The sequence below is a fragment of the Chiloscyllium plagiosum genome, chromosome 7 (assembly GCF_004010195.1).
Source record: "Chiloscyllium plagiosum isolate BGI_BamShark_2017 chromosome 7, ASM401019v2, whole genome shotgun sequence".
NCBI classification, from domain to species: Eukaryota; Metazoa; Chordata; class Chondrichthyes; order Orectolobiformes; family Hemiscylliidae; genus Chiloscyllium; species Chiloscyllium plagiosum.
In genome coordinates this window covers 58,952,343-58,966,440 of record NC_057716.1, presented here as the reverse complement: position 1 = coordinate 58,966,440, position 14,098 = coordinate 58,952,343, and the positions used below count along the sequence as shown (strand labels likewise).

The 14,098-nt window shown below is 39.1% G+C and overlaps 1 protein-coding gene across 14 annotated transcripts in view; it reads left to right on the top strand.

Moving 5' to 3' along the window:
• baz2ba (bromodomain adjacent to zinc finger domain, 2Ba) overlaps window positions 1-14,098 on the top strand; it is a 356,283-nt gene that overhangs the window by 171,655 nt on the left and 170,530 nt on the right. For all 14 annotated transcript variants that reach the window (XM_043693834.1, XM_043693833.1, XM_043693828.1 and 11 more), the window contains one exon: window positions 8,803-8,946. In XM_043693834.1, the coding sequence (XP_043549769.1) occupies window positions 8,805-8,946 (142 nt within the window). In that variant the 5' untranslated portion in view covers window positions 8,803-8,804. The remainder of the gene's footprint in view (window positions 1-8,802; window positions 8,947-14,098) is intronic.

Sequence of the window (14,098 nt, the reverse complement as noted above, 5' to 3'; positions counted from 1 at the left end):
CACACACACACATGCTCGCACTCTCTTGTGCACTCTCTCCCACACACTCGCACTCTCACTCGCTCACCCTCACTCGCACTCGCACTCTCTCTCTCATTTAAGTAAAAAGAAAAATGCTCAATACTGAATGGGAATGAAGATCAGGGCGCTGAAAACTTTAAAGGATAATTGAAATTTTCTGTACTGCTAATGGTCCTAGAAATTGATTGACAAACCGTGGTCTTAGGTTAAACATTTATGCTTCATGACTCTAAATTGTGTATTCTTTAATCTTCAGTTTGTACCAGATGGCATCCCCTTTTGGCTTTCTACTTCTTTGTACGTGTGTGTGTGTGTGTGTTTGATGTAGGTTCAAGTGCACAGTTTCCCAGAGACATATGCTTAATGTTGCATCTTTATCATTTTTCTTTGGGTTGGCAGATAATAAAATTGCTTTTTCTTTCACTCGAGAGAACCTTCTAATTGGTTCCTTATTGTTTCTGGTGAAAACAGTTGGTTTCATTTTAGTCATGGAAAAGTATTTAAATCTTTGCTGCCAATCAGGGAGGTTGAAACTTGGGGAACTGATTCACCTTCCTCAGCTTAAAATTAGTCAGTGGTTAACGGGTGGATTAGGCATCTTTGAATTTTTACAGTTGGTAGCAACCATTTACCTGCATTGTGCTTTCATGCCCACTCACATAGGATTTGAATTCTATTTCTATTATATTGAGTTAATGTATTAGCATTTGAATTGGATAGTCATTTAATAATCCTGTAGCTAATTGCAGATTTCAGTTCCAAGAGCGGAAATTACTTAAAATCCTTTTGTCTGAATATGGAGGGGTAGTGGTATAGTGGAAATGTCACTGGACTAGACATTCAAAATGGCAAAAATGAGGACTGCAGATGCTGGGGATTAGAGTAGAGAGTGTCGTGCTGGAAAAGCACAGCAGGTCAGGCAGCATTCAAAGAGCAGGAGATTCGATGTTTTGGGTAAAAGATCTTCATCAGGAACGAGATTGTGAGCCAAGGGGGTGGTGAGATAAATGGGAGGTGGGTGGGGCTGGGGGAAAGATAGTTGAGAGTGCGATTGGTAGATGGAGGTGGGGGCAATGGTGATGGGTTGGAGAGGAGGGTGGAGCAGATATATGGAAAGGAAGATGGGCAAGTAGGACAGGTTATGAGGGCAGTACCGAGTTGGAAGGTTGGAACTGGGATATGGTGCGGGGAGAGGAAATAAGGAAACTGGTGAAATCTGCATTGATGCTGTGGGGTGGGAGGATCCCAAGGTGGAAGATGAAGCATTCTTCATCCAGGCATTGTTTGGTTCGGGAGTTGCAATGGAGGAGGCCCAGGACCTGCTTGTCCTTGGCGGAGTGAGAGTGTTGAAGTGTTTGACCACGGGGCCAAAGAGTTGGTTGGTGCGGGTGTCCCAGAGATGTTCTCTGAAGTGCTCTGCAAGTAGGCATCCTGTCTCTCCAGGCTACTGGTCTGGGAGGAACTTGGGTTTGAATCATACCAAGGTACATAGTGAAATTTGAATTCAATAAAAAAAACTGAAATAGAAAGCTAGCTTCATGGTGATCATGCAGCCATCCTTACCTGGTTTGATCAATATATGAGCCTAGACCCACAATAATATTGTTGACACTTAACTGCCTTCTGAGAAATTAGGGAAGGTTAGTAAATGCTGGCATAGCTCGTGACATCCGCACTGCATGAATTAATATAAATAAATGATCAGTATGCTTTCTGTGAGGATACTACCGACTGATTGACTGCATCTGCTTTTAAGGAATGGAGGAAAGAAGACAACTGTTAGAATGGCCTTATTCTGGCAGTTGCGTCTGAAGAGCATCTCCTGAACTAGAAGGGCACTATTTATTGGAACTAAGCGATGCCTTTCTTTTCAAAATAAAGGCTGTTCTTTGCAATTAGATTTATTTTCTATTTATTCATTACAATGTTTGACATTATAATGCATAGCTAAGATGCTCAGAATGTAGGTGGTTGGTGAGCTCGGTTAGCCATATAAAATTATACTAAAAAAAACTTTTCAATTCCTATACTAGCTGAAGTCACCATGACAAACCTGTCTTTGGGGTGCAATGCCCCTACAGCTGGATGGGAAGCACAGGTTCAAGTACCACTTGCTCCAGAGGTGTGTGATAACATCTCTGAACAGATTGATTAGAAAAGTAGATGAAATAAAACAATTTTGAAAATTAAAAAGCTGGAGTCGTATATTTTGGAGTTTTGTATCTCAGCAAAAAGCTATATTTCACAATTTATTTTGGCTCATCTTGTTTTTATTCCTTCATGGTGTGCTGATATCACTGTCAGAGCCAATATTTGTTGCCCATCCCTATTTATTTTTGAAGAAAATGGTGACCTGCTACTTTGAACCACTGTAGCCCCTGTGGTGATAGTCAAGTTGTCATTACAGTTTGGTACTGGATGGTTTACAGAGGAAAATTGAGAGTCAAGTGTGTTGCTGTGGGTCTAGAATCTCATAATAGGCCAGCCGAAGTAAAGATGGCTGATTTCCTTGTCCAAAAGGGTATTAATAAACCAGATTTTTTTTACTTGGTCACCATTATTAATGTTACTGAGTTTTTACTCCCAGTTTATTTAACTGACTGATTTTACATGGCTTAAGAGATACCATGGGGTTTGCAATCATGGCTGTGGATCATAAGTCCAGGGGTGCGGATCACTAGTCTGGTAATGTAACCTCGACGCTAGTATTCCCGTGAATATTTGTTAGTATTCCTGAAATTAAACACGCAAAATTCTTCAAATGCCAAGGAGAGCACCTTTAAAAACAAACCTGAACTGTTTCCAACTTTGTATTCATGCAAAAATCCTTTCTGCAATTACAATACCCATTGTGCTTTTAACAATAAATGCTGTCCTCCTTTTCTGGTCGTAGACTTTTCGAGAAGGACAAACAAGTTTTGTTTTCTGAAGATCCGATTTTTGTTTTCCTATTTTCCTATTCTAGTATATCCCAGAATAAACCAACAGCTGTGTAACTGTAAACATGAAACATTCAATGTCAGTTTCAATTAATATGACAGTTAGTTGCCATACCTTTTGAAGCACTTTTACATAAAATCATACTAATGAGCTGCACTAATATTCTTAACAATTCTACAATATGTCTCTTGAATTCAGAAGTTTGTGTTATACAATGTGTCATTTTCTATTTTATAATCTTTGGGAAAAGTGAGTTTTAAAAAAAAAGTTGCTCTGTTCTCTTTAAGAATAGAAGACAAAAGCAAAGTAGTATGAATAGGGGCGATAACAGCTTAGTGATATTATCACTGGACTGTAAATCCTGAGACCCAGGTAATGTTCTGGGACCTGGATGTGAACCCCACCACGGCAGATGGTGGAATTTGAATTCAATAAAAATCTGGAATTAAGAATATAATGATGATCATGAAACCGTTATCAATTGTCAGAAAACCCCATCTGGTTTACTAATGTCGTTTAAGGAAGAAATCTGCTGTCCTTACCTGATCTGGCCTACATGTGAATCCAGACCCACGGCAATGTGGTTGATGCATAATTGCCCTCTGCGCAATTAGGGTTAGGCAATAAATGCTGACTGAGTCTTCTCCTTTTGCCAGACACCCATAGTTAGTTTGCTGTGGAGAAGGGAGCTGCTGAATATATGTACATCAGTGTGGTACCTTAGGTGAGTAATAGTTATGAGAGCAGCATGGCTCAGATTATTTTACATAGCTGGCTCAGGAAATGATTGCAGCTATGGTTATGAAAGCAACTGTGGAAGAAGATGAATACAACTAACTACATTGGAGAGTAGTGCAGGCAAAGTTAAGCAATTCAAAATTAGGTTGAAGTACACCATAAGGTTGAAATGATAGATCTATGATATGCTTCTCAATTTTCTTTGTCAGTGTGACCCATTTCATGCCCTAAAATTCAAGTAACCCCACAGAAAAAATTTGGGGTATGAGAGCTGTTTAGTTGTAGGTTTGCTGAGACGGAACAGGAGTTTAGAGTTATGGGAATGAGTAGAAAAGACAAGATTTCTCCAAAAAAAGATGTGAGCAGCCACTTTTCTTGCATTTTTATGACAGCAGCTAGGTCTCCAAGAGTACTCCATTGGGCTGCACCCACAATAGATAGAATTGAAGACATTTGAAAGAGTCCTGCAAACGTCAAAAATAAGTCCAATTGCATGGTAGCCATTGCTACCTTGGAGCTCACTCACCCAAAATCTCATCTGGGCTCATAATCCCCAATTCGGGAAGCCCTGAATAAATGATATTTGAATGTTCTGAAATTGCTGGAAACGCTTCGCAGGTCTGGTAACCTCTGTGGAGAGAAATCCGTTTACATTTTGAGTCCAGTGACCCTTCCTCAGAACTCAAAATGTTAACTCTGATTTCTCTCCACAGATGCTGCCAGACCTGCTGAGCTTTTTCATTAATTTCTATTTTTGTCTCTGATTTACAGCACCCGCAGTTCTTTCACCTTTTATTAAATGTTCTGAGTGGGTTCAATTGTAAATTAATGAGCCATGTTTCTAGTTCCGGCTAACTGTATAATCACTGTTTATGAAGTTATGATTTTCACTTCCCTTTACACTAAAATGTACAAAAACATATTGTTGCTGGGTTTTCTGCTTTACTTTCTGAATTCTATTCTGGCCATAAAAAAATTCCACTTTTTATTCTAATCTGTTCAACAAACTACTCCACTCGTCATAAAATATTATGGTAGTTCTTGTGTTCATTCAAAGAATTTATTACAACTTTATTGTTGCAAGAAAAGTTGCAGATCTCATGGTATTGTTATATGAGAGAGCGTGGTGTAATTTGGATTGATAATTCTTGTTATTATTATGTGAAATATGTTTGTCCCATTTTAAAAAAATATTGCACTTTGCTTCGGGCTTTCATATTTTTACAGACAAAATCAGAGTGTGGACAATATGGCCAATGATAACAGAATGAGTGCAATCCAGTTTTGCAATATATGCATAGATATACAAATGGTCACAAGAGGGCTCTGTTACACTCCTCCCTCCCTCATTTGACTTTGATACAATCTTAATGCATTTCTCATTGTTCATCTTTTCATGAACCAAACGTAATCACTGGGATTGTATTTTCATGTGGATAATGCCTTTCCAAACATTTTTGAGAATTTGGGAAATGATCTTGATTCATCATTTAGCTGAGTCTGGGGAGATGTTATATCCAACAAAGGCCAATTTTGAACTTGACATTCAGTTGAACTTTCCAGTCATTGGTCATGTCTGGCTGACCTAGTTACTAGGGCAACTTATGTTGGAGTAACTGCTGCTACTCTACAGTTTCCAAACAGTCTGATTCAACAAGCATATTTGATTCTTCCCAACTTCATTCATTTTTATGAATTTTGTAAACGTAAAACATTAATTACAAGTATAAAGCTAACCTTTCCCCTCGCAAACATCTTGACTAGATGTGCATGAGTATGACATAATATTCACCGCTATTCCTGGTAACCACATGCGATCATGATTCTTAACTTTAACTTGTTTTAACTGAAGAAAATTTTCTCTCCCTTTATTCCTATCCTGACTTGATTCTATCTGAATTGTTTCTTTTCTACTGACTGTGGTGAATGTGACTTGAGTAACTAAAAAGCTTGTTCTGAACTGTCTTTGAAGGAACAAGTCAGCTGGCATTCTGCCATTAATAGTGTGAGGTGTGTTTTAATAAATAAACACAAAGTTTGCCAAGTTTGGGATCCAAGTAAATTGATTTTAATTTATATCTCATTTTTTTTAACAGGAGCCTGCTTTACATGTTGCACTGTTCACACTGCTGGTCCATTGGAAACAAGATGATGTGGTGGACCTCTAGTGTGTTACACCTGTTCCTTTTTATGACTTTTGCAAAATCCTTCTGAATAAAACTGAGGTATGCTGCTGGATGCACTTTCCTCTGGAAACCAATAAGCAGCAAGCAAACAATACAAAAAAGCTAAAGTTTTGTTTGGTGTGAAACCCCTCAACTCACTTTAAAACGCTATGTATTACAATGTTAAAAATCACACAACACCAGGTTATAGTCCAACAGGTTTAATTGGAAGCACACTAGCTTTCGGAGTGGCACTCCTTCATTGGGTGGTTGGTCACAGCCACCTGATGAAGGAGCGGCGCTCCGAAATCTAGCGTGCTTCCAATTAAACCTGTTGGACTATAACCTGGTGCTGTGTGATTTTTAACTTGGTATACCCCAGTCCAACACCAGCATCTCCAAATCATGTATTACAATGAAAAGCTGTTGCTTTTCTGAACTGTACCTACTGTTGACATGTTTACAAAGGTATTGATGATAACTGTTTTCAAATGAGGTTTTGGAACCCAATTTCTGAAAAAGTGATGGAAGCGGAGTCCATGAATATTTTAAAGGCAGAGCAAATAGATTCTCGTTTACCAGGGATAGGCAGGAATGTGAGTTTAAGGTTACAATCAGATCAGCTGTGATCTTATTGAGTGGTGCAGAGCAGGTCTGTGAAGCAAAATGGCCTACTCCTCATTGTTTGCATGTATGTTTGCTGTGCGAAACAGCTTCTAGCCATACTATGTGAACATCAAAATGTTTTTGGTCACAGTAGCTCTGCCCCAATAATTTCTTCAGATATAGCTTTCTCACTCGAATCACCCATGAGTTCAACTCAGCATATTTTGACTGGGTTTGAGCTTGACATACTTTACATTGTTTTCACTGTGTCTTCTATCTCTAATCTTGGCCATCAAAAGGTAGCTTCTTACAGAATTCTATTCAGCTAATTCCTAAGTGTCAGTCATGCAGCTCTTGTGGAACTGTGATCATGACATAGCCCTTTATTGACTTATAACTTACTACTTTGTGTAAAAAGAAATGGTCTGACTTTTTCATCCACTATTTGTGTTAGCCACCCATTTGCAATACATTCATACACCCTTGCCAATTTGCAGTGCCTCTGAGTTATTTTAGCAACAGGATTGCGCGTGGGATCTTGCCCAGGGCCCATTTGTTTCCATTTGCTTTCCTCCTTTGTTTTACTTTTGCTTCTGCTCTTTGTCTTTTGCTTTGTTTTCCTTTCCTTTTGGTCTTTCTTTTCTTTTCTGTGGTGGATTGGTCGGCAACACTGGCATGGCAGTGAGAGTGGGCCACGTGTGAAGTGGCGGATGTGACTTCTCCTGACGATTAAGAGGCTGGTGGCAGTGAGGACATTATCCCACCATTCAGGGCCTGTGGCAGTGGCAGCGAGGTGGTTCTCCTGCTGTTCTGGGCCGATGGCAGCTGCAGCAAAGCTACTCCAGCGATCAAGAATAGTAGCACCAATGGCAGCGGACTGTTTAAGGTGGTGGCACTGGGAAGGCAATATCTGCAGCTGAAGTAGGACTTGTAGCCCGGTGGTGGCCTGGCCTGGCAGCGGAGCCAGGGACTCTTGGTTGTGGAGTGAGTGTGAGATAATAGTTTACTGCAGTCTCCAAAGGCTTTGGGTTGTAGTGCTGAGCAAGCTTGATCAAGATGTCAGACAATGGTGTGTATTTTCACTCTGGACCGAGTAAATTCTTGACCACCTTGTGCACTTCTAGGCTTGCTCCAGTCAAAAGATCACCCTTTTCCTTTCCCACACTACCTAAATGGCAACTGGATTATCCGGGACTTCGACATCATTGTTTGCCGTGCGAAACAGCTTCTATCCATACTATGTGAACATCAAAATGTTTTTGGTCACAGTACCTCTGCCCCAATAATTTCTTCAGATATAGCTTTCTCAGTCGAATCACCCATGAGTTCAACTCAGCATATTTTGACTGGGTTTGAGCCTTCATTTCAACAGTTCAGTTCCTCAGTTAGCAAGAAATGTATTTAATCCAAATTTCTTCAGCTGAGGAAATCCGTGATCCCATCCTAAATGCCAAATTTTCGTGTCATTTGCAATAAGTTGCTTTTCTGGTCAGAGTGACAGTCTACTGGCTAAACATTTCAGTGGCACTTTATTATAGAGGCTCAAAATTTTGAATATGAGTGGGGGGGGGGGGAAGTATTAGTGTTCCCTGCTGGATTTGGTGAATCTCTGTGAATATTGGAGTGAAATGTGAGGTAGGCAGTGCAGTGTGCAGGTGAGTAATGCTCATGTGCAAAGATAAATATCCCATATACTGGAGAGTTCTAGATGCAGATAGCTCAGGATATGGGAAGAGCAGGTCAAGTACAGGACTGACCACAAAAAATAGAATGGTTGGTTGATGTGCACAAAGTGACAGTCAGTCACAGGGATCCAGTTTTATCTCGAGTTGCCTTATGTAGATGAAAGCATGAATGGATGTAAGGAGTTGCTGTTACATGAAGGTCCTGCTGTTGCTGCAAATATTTTGTCAGGAGTCTAAAATGGCTAAAATATATGGTGACATTCAAGTCAGTAGTAATTCAGCATTTGAAATCAAAAGTGATTTATTGTGAAAACCATCCTGTTTGAGTTCAAATGCTGTACACAGCAAACCTTAAAATGCTGGAAAGTTGAATAGTAAGTCCAAATTTATTTGGAGGGAAGGCACCCCTGCCCGTCCGAGAGAGAAATTTTATATCATCAGAACTCACTTTGTCCTTCAATAAGAGAGGTCAAAACCCTCCATTAGTCATATAAAATTTTTACTAAAAAAAACTTTTCATATTCAAATTTTCCTGAAGTTAATTGACATGCAGTTTTTGAAAACAATAGTAGAAATCAGTAGTAATTGAGTAGGAGTTCTGCACTCTTTGTTGCTTTTATTTTTATAATATTTGATTCCCTTTTCAGATATGGAGTCTGGGGAGTGGCTGGCATCCAATTCCTCTGCCCCTTCTACATCTTCAGCATCCTCAACTGCTACCGCATCAGCTGCTACAAAGGGTAGCCTTTCAACGGGAGCTGCAGGATTTGGCTCCACACTGTCGACCTGCGGTAAGGACAGTAGTCTGTTTCTTGAATGGGCCATCCTATTAAGCTAGTTGGTGAAATGTAGATTAAGTTAAACCTATAGTTTAGGGACATTAAGTGACTTGCATAAGGTATCCTTTTTTCACAGGTGTCTTTATTTTGAAAGTGCCAATTACACGTGGAGTAAGCTGGGTGAACCAAATAACCTGCAATTATGTATATCTCCTCAGACATTCATTTCATTGACTCTCATTTGGAAACATATCTACCTTCAGAGCCCTGCCAATGGGATTTTCTCTTTTTTGTGTTTCCTAGTTCATTACCGTACTTGGGACCCTGTTCCATCATGGACATGATATTCTGATCCACGTGGTCTGCTGCATTGGCAGCCTCCAAAAGGCATAATGTGCCTAGGAGATACCTGCCACAGTAAGAGAATGGGGAAGGGGAAAGTTACTGTTCCTTTGGTTGAGACAGCATTTCTCCATTGTTTGAAGCGCTGGAAGATATATACAGGTCATTCTGCTATAACGCACAATTTCATTAACGTGAATTCACTGTAATGAGTTTGATGAATTGGGACACTGCTTTTAAAACTCCAACTTTTAAAACATGTATTGACGGTAACGTGACTACATCGCCAACACTTTAAACGCTGTTTTTAAAGTGCAATTTTTTATAATGCGGGTTTACACAAGAACGCAACCACCACATCAGAGAAAACTACCTGTATGTTGCAATTCACTCCATATCAGTACTTGACATACTGGGGAATCCAGTTGCAACCGACTTTTTCCCCACTCTTCTTTTTCAGCTTTTTGCATGTTTTGAATTGGTATTTAACTGAAGTGAATGAGCAAATCAAATTAAAGGTAGGACAATAGAAATGCTGTTGTAGACAATAAAAGGGTATGTTGCAGCAAATACAGAATAGATGCATTCTCATGACAAAGAAAAGTATTCCAAAGGACATACCCATTATCCATGGGTAATTAGAAATGTTAAAGATACTATTAAAGTAAAAGAAAAAGCATATTATTGTACAAAGATAGGTCAGAACATTAGACAGAATATGAAAAAGAGCAAAGATGACCAAAATTTATTGAAGAGGAAAGATTAGTGTAAAAAATCTAAAAACAGTTTCTGTAAATATTTAAAGAGTTCATGAGTATTGGTCTGATACCAAGTGTTCTGGGGAACTAATAATGGAGAGTAACAAAATGGCAGATGAATTAAAACAGTATTTTCATCTGTCTTCATTATAGAGGGTATAATTAACACCCAAGAATGAAAGATGAATTAGGAAACAAAAAGAGGAAAGAATTCAGGAAAACCACAATCATCAGAGAAGTGGTATTGAGTTATTTGTTGGAATTGCCGGCAACATGTACCTGGGTCCAGATGGATTTCTTCCTCTGGCATTAAAAGAAAGGGCTAGTGAGACAATTGATGCATTGTTTTCAATTTTCCAAAATGACTTTGATCCGAGGATGGTCCCATTTTAGATTATAAGACAATACATATAAATCCTTAGTAAGAGAGGAAATTACAAGGCAGTTATCTTAATGTATGTCACAGGGACAAATGTTGAACTTATTATTACATATTTTATAATAGGGCAGAGTAATATGGAAAAGTCAACATGGTTTTGTGAAAGGGAAATCATGTTTCACCATTTGATGGGAGTTTTTTGAGGAGGTAACATGCTGTGGATAAAGATAATCTGGTGGATGTACTGTACTTAAGTTTCCAGAAAACATTTATTAAGTTGTCACATCAAAGATTATTTCAGAAAATAAAAACTCATGGTGTAAGGGATACCATTTTGACATGGATTGAAGATTGGCTGATTAATGGGAAGGAGATGGTAGGTAAAGTCGATACAGTGTGGCACTGGAAAAAGTATAGCAGGTCAGGCAGCATTTCAGCAGTGAGAGAGTTGATGCTTTGGACATAACCCTTCAGGACTGCCCAGTCCTGATGAAGAGTTATGTCTGAAATGTCAATTTGTTTGCTCCTCAGATGCTGCCTGACTCGCTGTGCTTTTACCAGTGCCACGCTTTATTGACTCTGACTTCTCCAGCATCTGCAGTCCTCACTATCTCATAGCAAATAGTAGGTATAAATGTTATTTTTCAGGCTGTTAAAGCATGATGGGTGGTGCCCCACAATGATCAGTGCTGGAGCCTCACCTATTTGCAATTTATGCTTGTCTGATTTTCTGATGATGCAAAGATATGAGGGAAAGTAGGCTGTGAAGATACGTGGAGGATGCAAAAAGGTAGATAGGTTAAGTGAATGAGAAAAGGTGTGTCAAATGGAGTATAATGTGGAAAAGTGTGAAACTGTCCAATTTATCTGGAAAAATAAAAAAGAAGCATGTTACCTAAATGGTGAAAGATTTCAGAGCTCTGAGATGGAGAGGCAGCTGGGTGTCTTACAGACAATAAGAATTTCTGTAAATATTCAGAGTTAACAAAGTGAATGATGGTCCTATGCCAAGTGAGATAAAGGGATTAATAATGGAAAATAAGAAAATGGCAGATGAATTAAACCAGTATTTTTCATCTAGCTTCAAGATATAGGTAACATACCAGAAAGAATAATAAATTAGGAAATAGAAAGGGAGAGGATTTCAGGAAAATCACAATCAACAGATAAGTTCGTGAATTGCAAAATGTTTATATGGAGGTGCAAAAAGTAGTTGTGGAAGTTAATAGAATTTTATTTATTACAAGCAGAATTGAATGCAAAATTAGGAAGGGCACTTACGGCAGAGTGGTAGTATACCAAGAAATTGGGATTGAAGTCCCACATGCCATGGAAGTATGTCATGACATGAGCAGGTTGGTTAAAATACCTAAAAACAGAAGTCTGAGGCCACTGTTCAGTTGTTTAAAGGGCTGTTGTGGAAAAACAACAGTGTTCCAGTGGTAGGACCAGAGGACATAGTCTCAGAATAAAGAATGCCAGTTTAAGACTGAGAGGAAGAGGAATTTATTCTCTGAGGATTGAAAGTGTCTGGAGGTGCTTGCCACAGGGAGCTGTCAGGACAGAGTCCTTGTCTATGTCAGCCCTAAATATGCCCGGGTTCTTGATCTGTCATGGAATTGATGATCACATGGAAATAGCAGGAAGATGGACTGTGAATGAATGTCGGAGTAGGCCCATGAGGGTGACTGGCTACTCCTGTTCCTATTCCTGTTCCTACTATTTTTATAGCCTGAATTTAAGTCCCGTCTGTCATATAGCTGTGCAATGACATCTCTGAATGGGTCGATTTTGAAAATATTTGAACAGTAGGGGAGGCTTTATGCTTCAGTTAAACAGGACTCTGGTAAGATTGCAGCTTGAGTACTGTTGACAGCATTGGTCATCTTATTTGATGAAGGATACATTGGAGGCAATTCAATAAAGGTGCACCATATCAAGAGATGGAATGAATGGATTGACTCATTTGGAAAGGTTAGGCAGGTTAGCTTTGTATCTGCAGGAATTTATAAGAGAAAGAGCTGAGTTCATTGAAAGATATGACGGCATTGGACGATTATTTGGATAAAAGTTGTATCCAGAGGAATAGGGAAATCTGGAGATTTACACTTTGAACAGCTGTTGCAAGCATAAAAGGCTGAATGGCCTCTTTCTGCATCATAAGACTCGTGTGATACTGAGGAGTCCTGAATGGGTAGATGTGGAAATGATCGGGTGAAGATGTTTTCTAATATAAGTGAATCTAAAGCTCGGTCTCATTGCTTAAAAATCAGGGATCACCCATTTAAAACAGAAACTAGGCAATTTTCTTTCATTGAGGGTTGTGTTTTTTGAAACACTTCTTGAAAATGATGTGGAGGCAGACTTCTTGAATGTTTTTAAGGCATAGATAGATAATAGATTGATAGATTCTTGTTAAGAAAATGGACAAAAGGTTATCAGATATAGATGGGAGTGCAGGTTGAGGTTGCTATCAGATCAGCCATGATCTTATTGAAAGTTGAAGCTGGCTTAAGGAACAGAATGGCCTGTTCCGAAATGTTTTTATATATGTTGGTGTGCACTCATTTGCACATCTGGTTTGCTATTTGCCTCAAATATGACAAGTTGTAACAAGTTTCCAACCATTCTCTGGGTAGAGACGCTTTTGAATTTTTAGCTTGAACCAGCATATTTCTTGTATCATGCTTGCAAGTATTCTCAAACTCCACTCCAGTAACTTTTTTTTAAAAGTAATATGATCACCCAGAATGTTGGTGTTGCCTGACCATAGTTCAGTACAGATTTAGCATAAAATCCTGACTTATCAGTTCCATGTTCCTATAAATAATACTGAGCGTTTGTTTTTTTTTAAAATATAACTTTGCTTTCTGGCACAACATTTTGTTAGTTATTCTATCTGTATTCTGAGCAGTTTTTTTCTCTATACCCTGTCTAAACATGTGCCTCTGCAATCACACTGATTTCCCTACACTTTCTACCAAAATGCATTAGTTCCTTTTTGTTAAAAATCACACAACATCAGGTTATAGTCCAACAGGTTTTTTTGGAAGCACTAGCTTTTGGAGCACTGCTCCTTTATCAGATGATTGTCGAATAAAAGATCATAAGACACAGAATTTATAGCAAAAGTTTACAGTGTGACGCAACTGAAAGTATATATTGAAAAAGACCTGGATTGTTTGTTAAATCTTTTAGAATGACCATGTTGGTTTCAGTTCTTTCATATGTAAATCCCAGACCTTTCTTTTTAAAAGTTACAATACAGGTGCTTCCAAATAAACCTGTTGGACTATAACCTGGTGTTGTATGATTTTTAACTTTGTACACCTAGTACAACACCAGCATCTCCAAATCATTCCTTTTTGTACTATAACTTTTCATATTTAATTGGGGTTACCACAGTACTGATCTATCTTTCCCCATCTCCTCCTGGAGCCAGCTAGTCATCTTCCAATTCCACGGAGTTCAAGCCTTTTGCCACTGCTTTCTTCCAGATTGTCCCATTAGAGTGGAAGCAAATATAGAATTGCTTTCTCTCTCTCTCGCTCCCCCTCTCTCTCTCTCTCGCTCCCCCTCTCTCTCTCTCGCTCCCCCTCTCTCTCTCTCGCTCCCCCTCTCTCACTCTCTCTCGCTGCCTCTCTCTCTCTCTCTCTCGCTGCCCCTCTCTCTCTCTCGCTGCTTT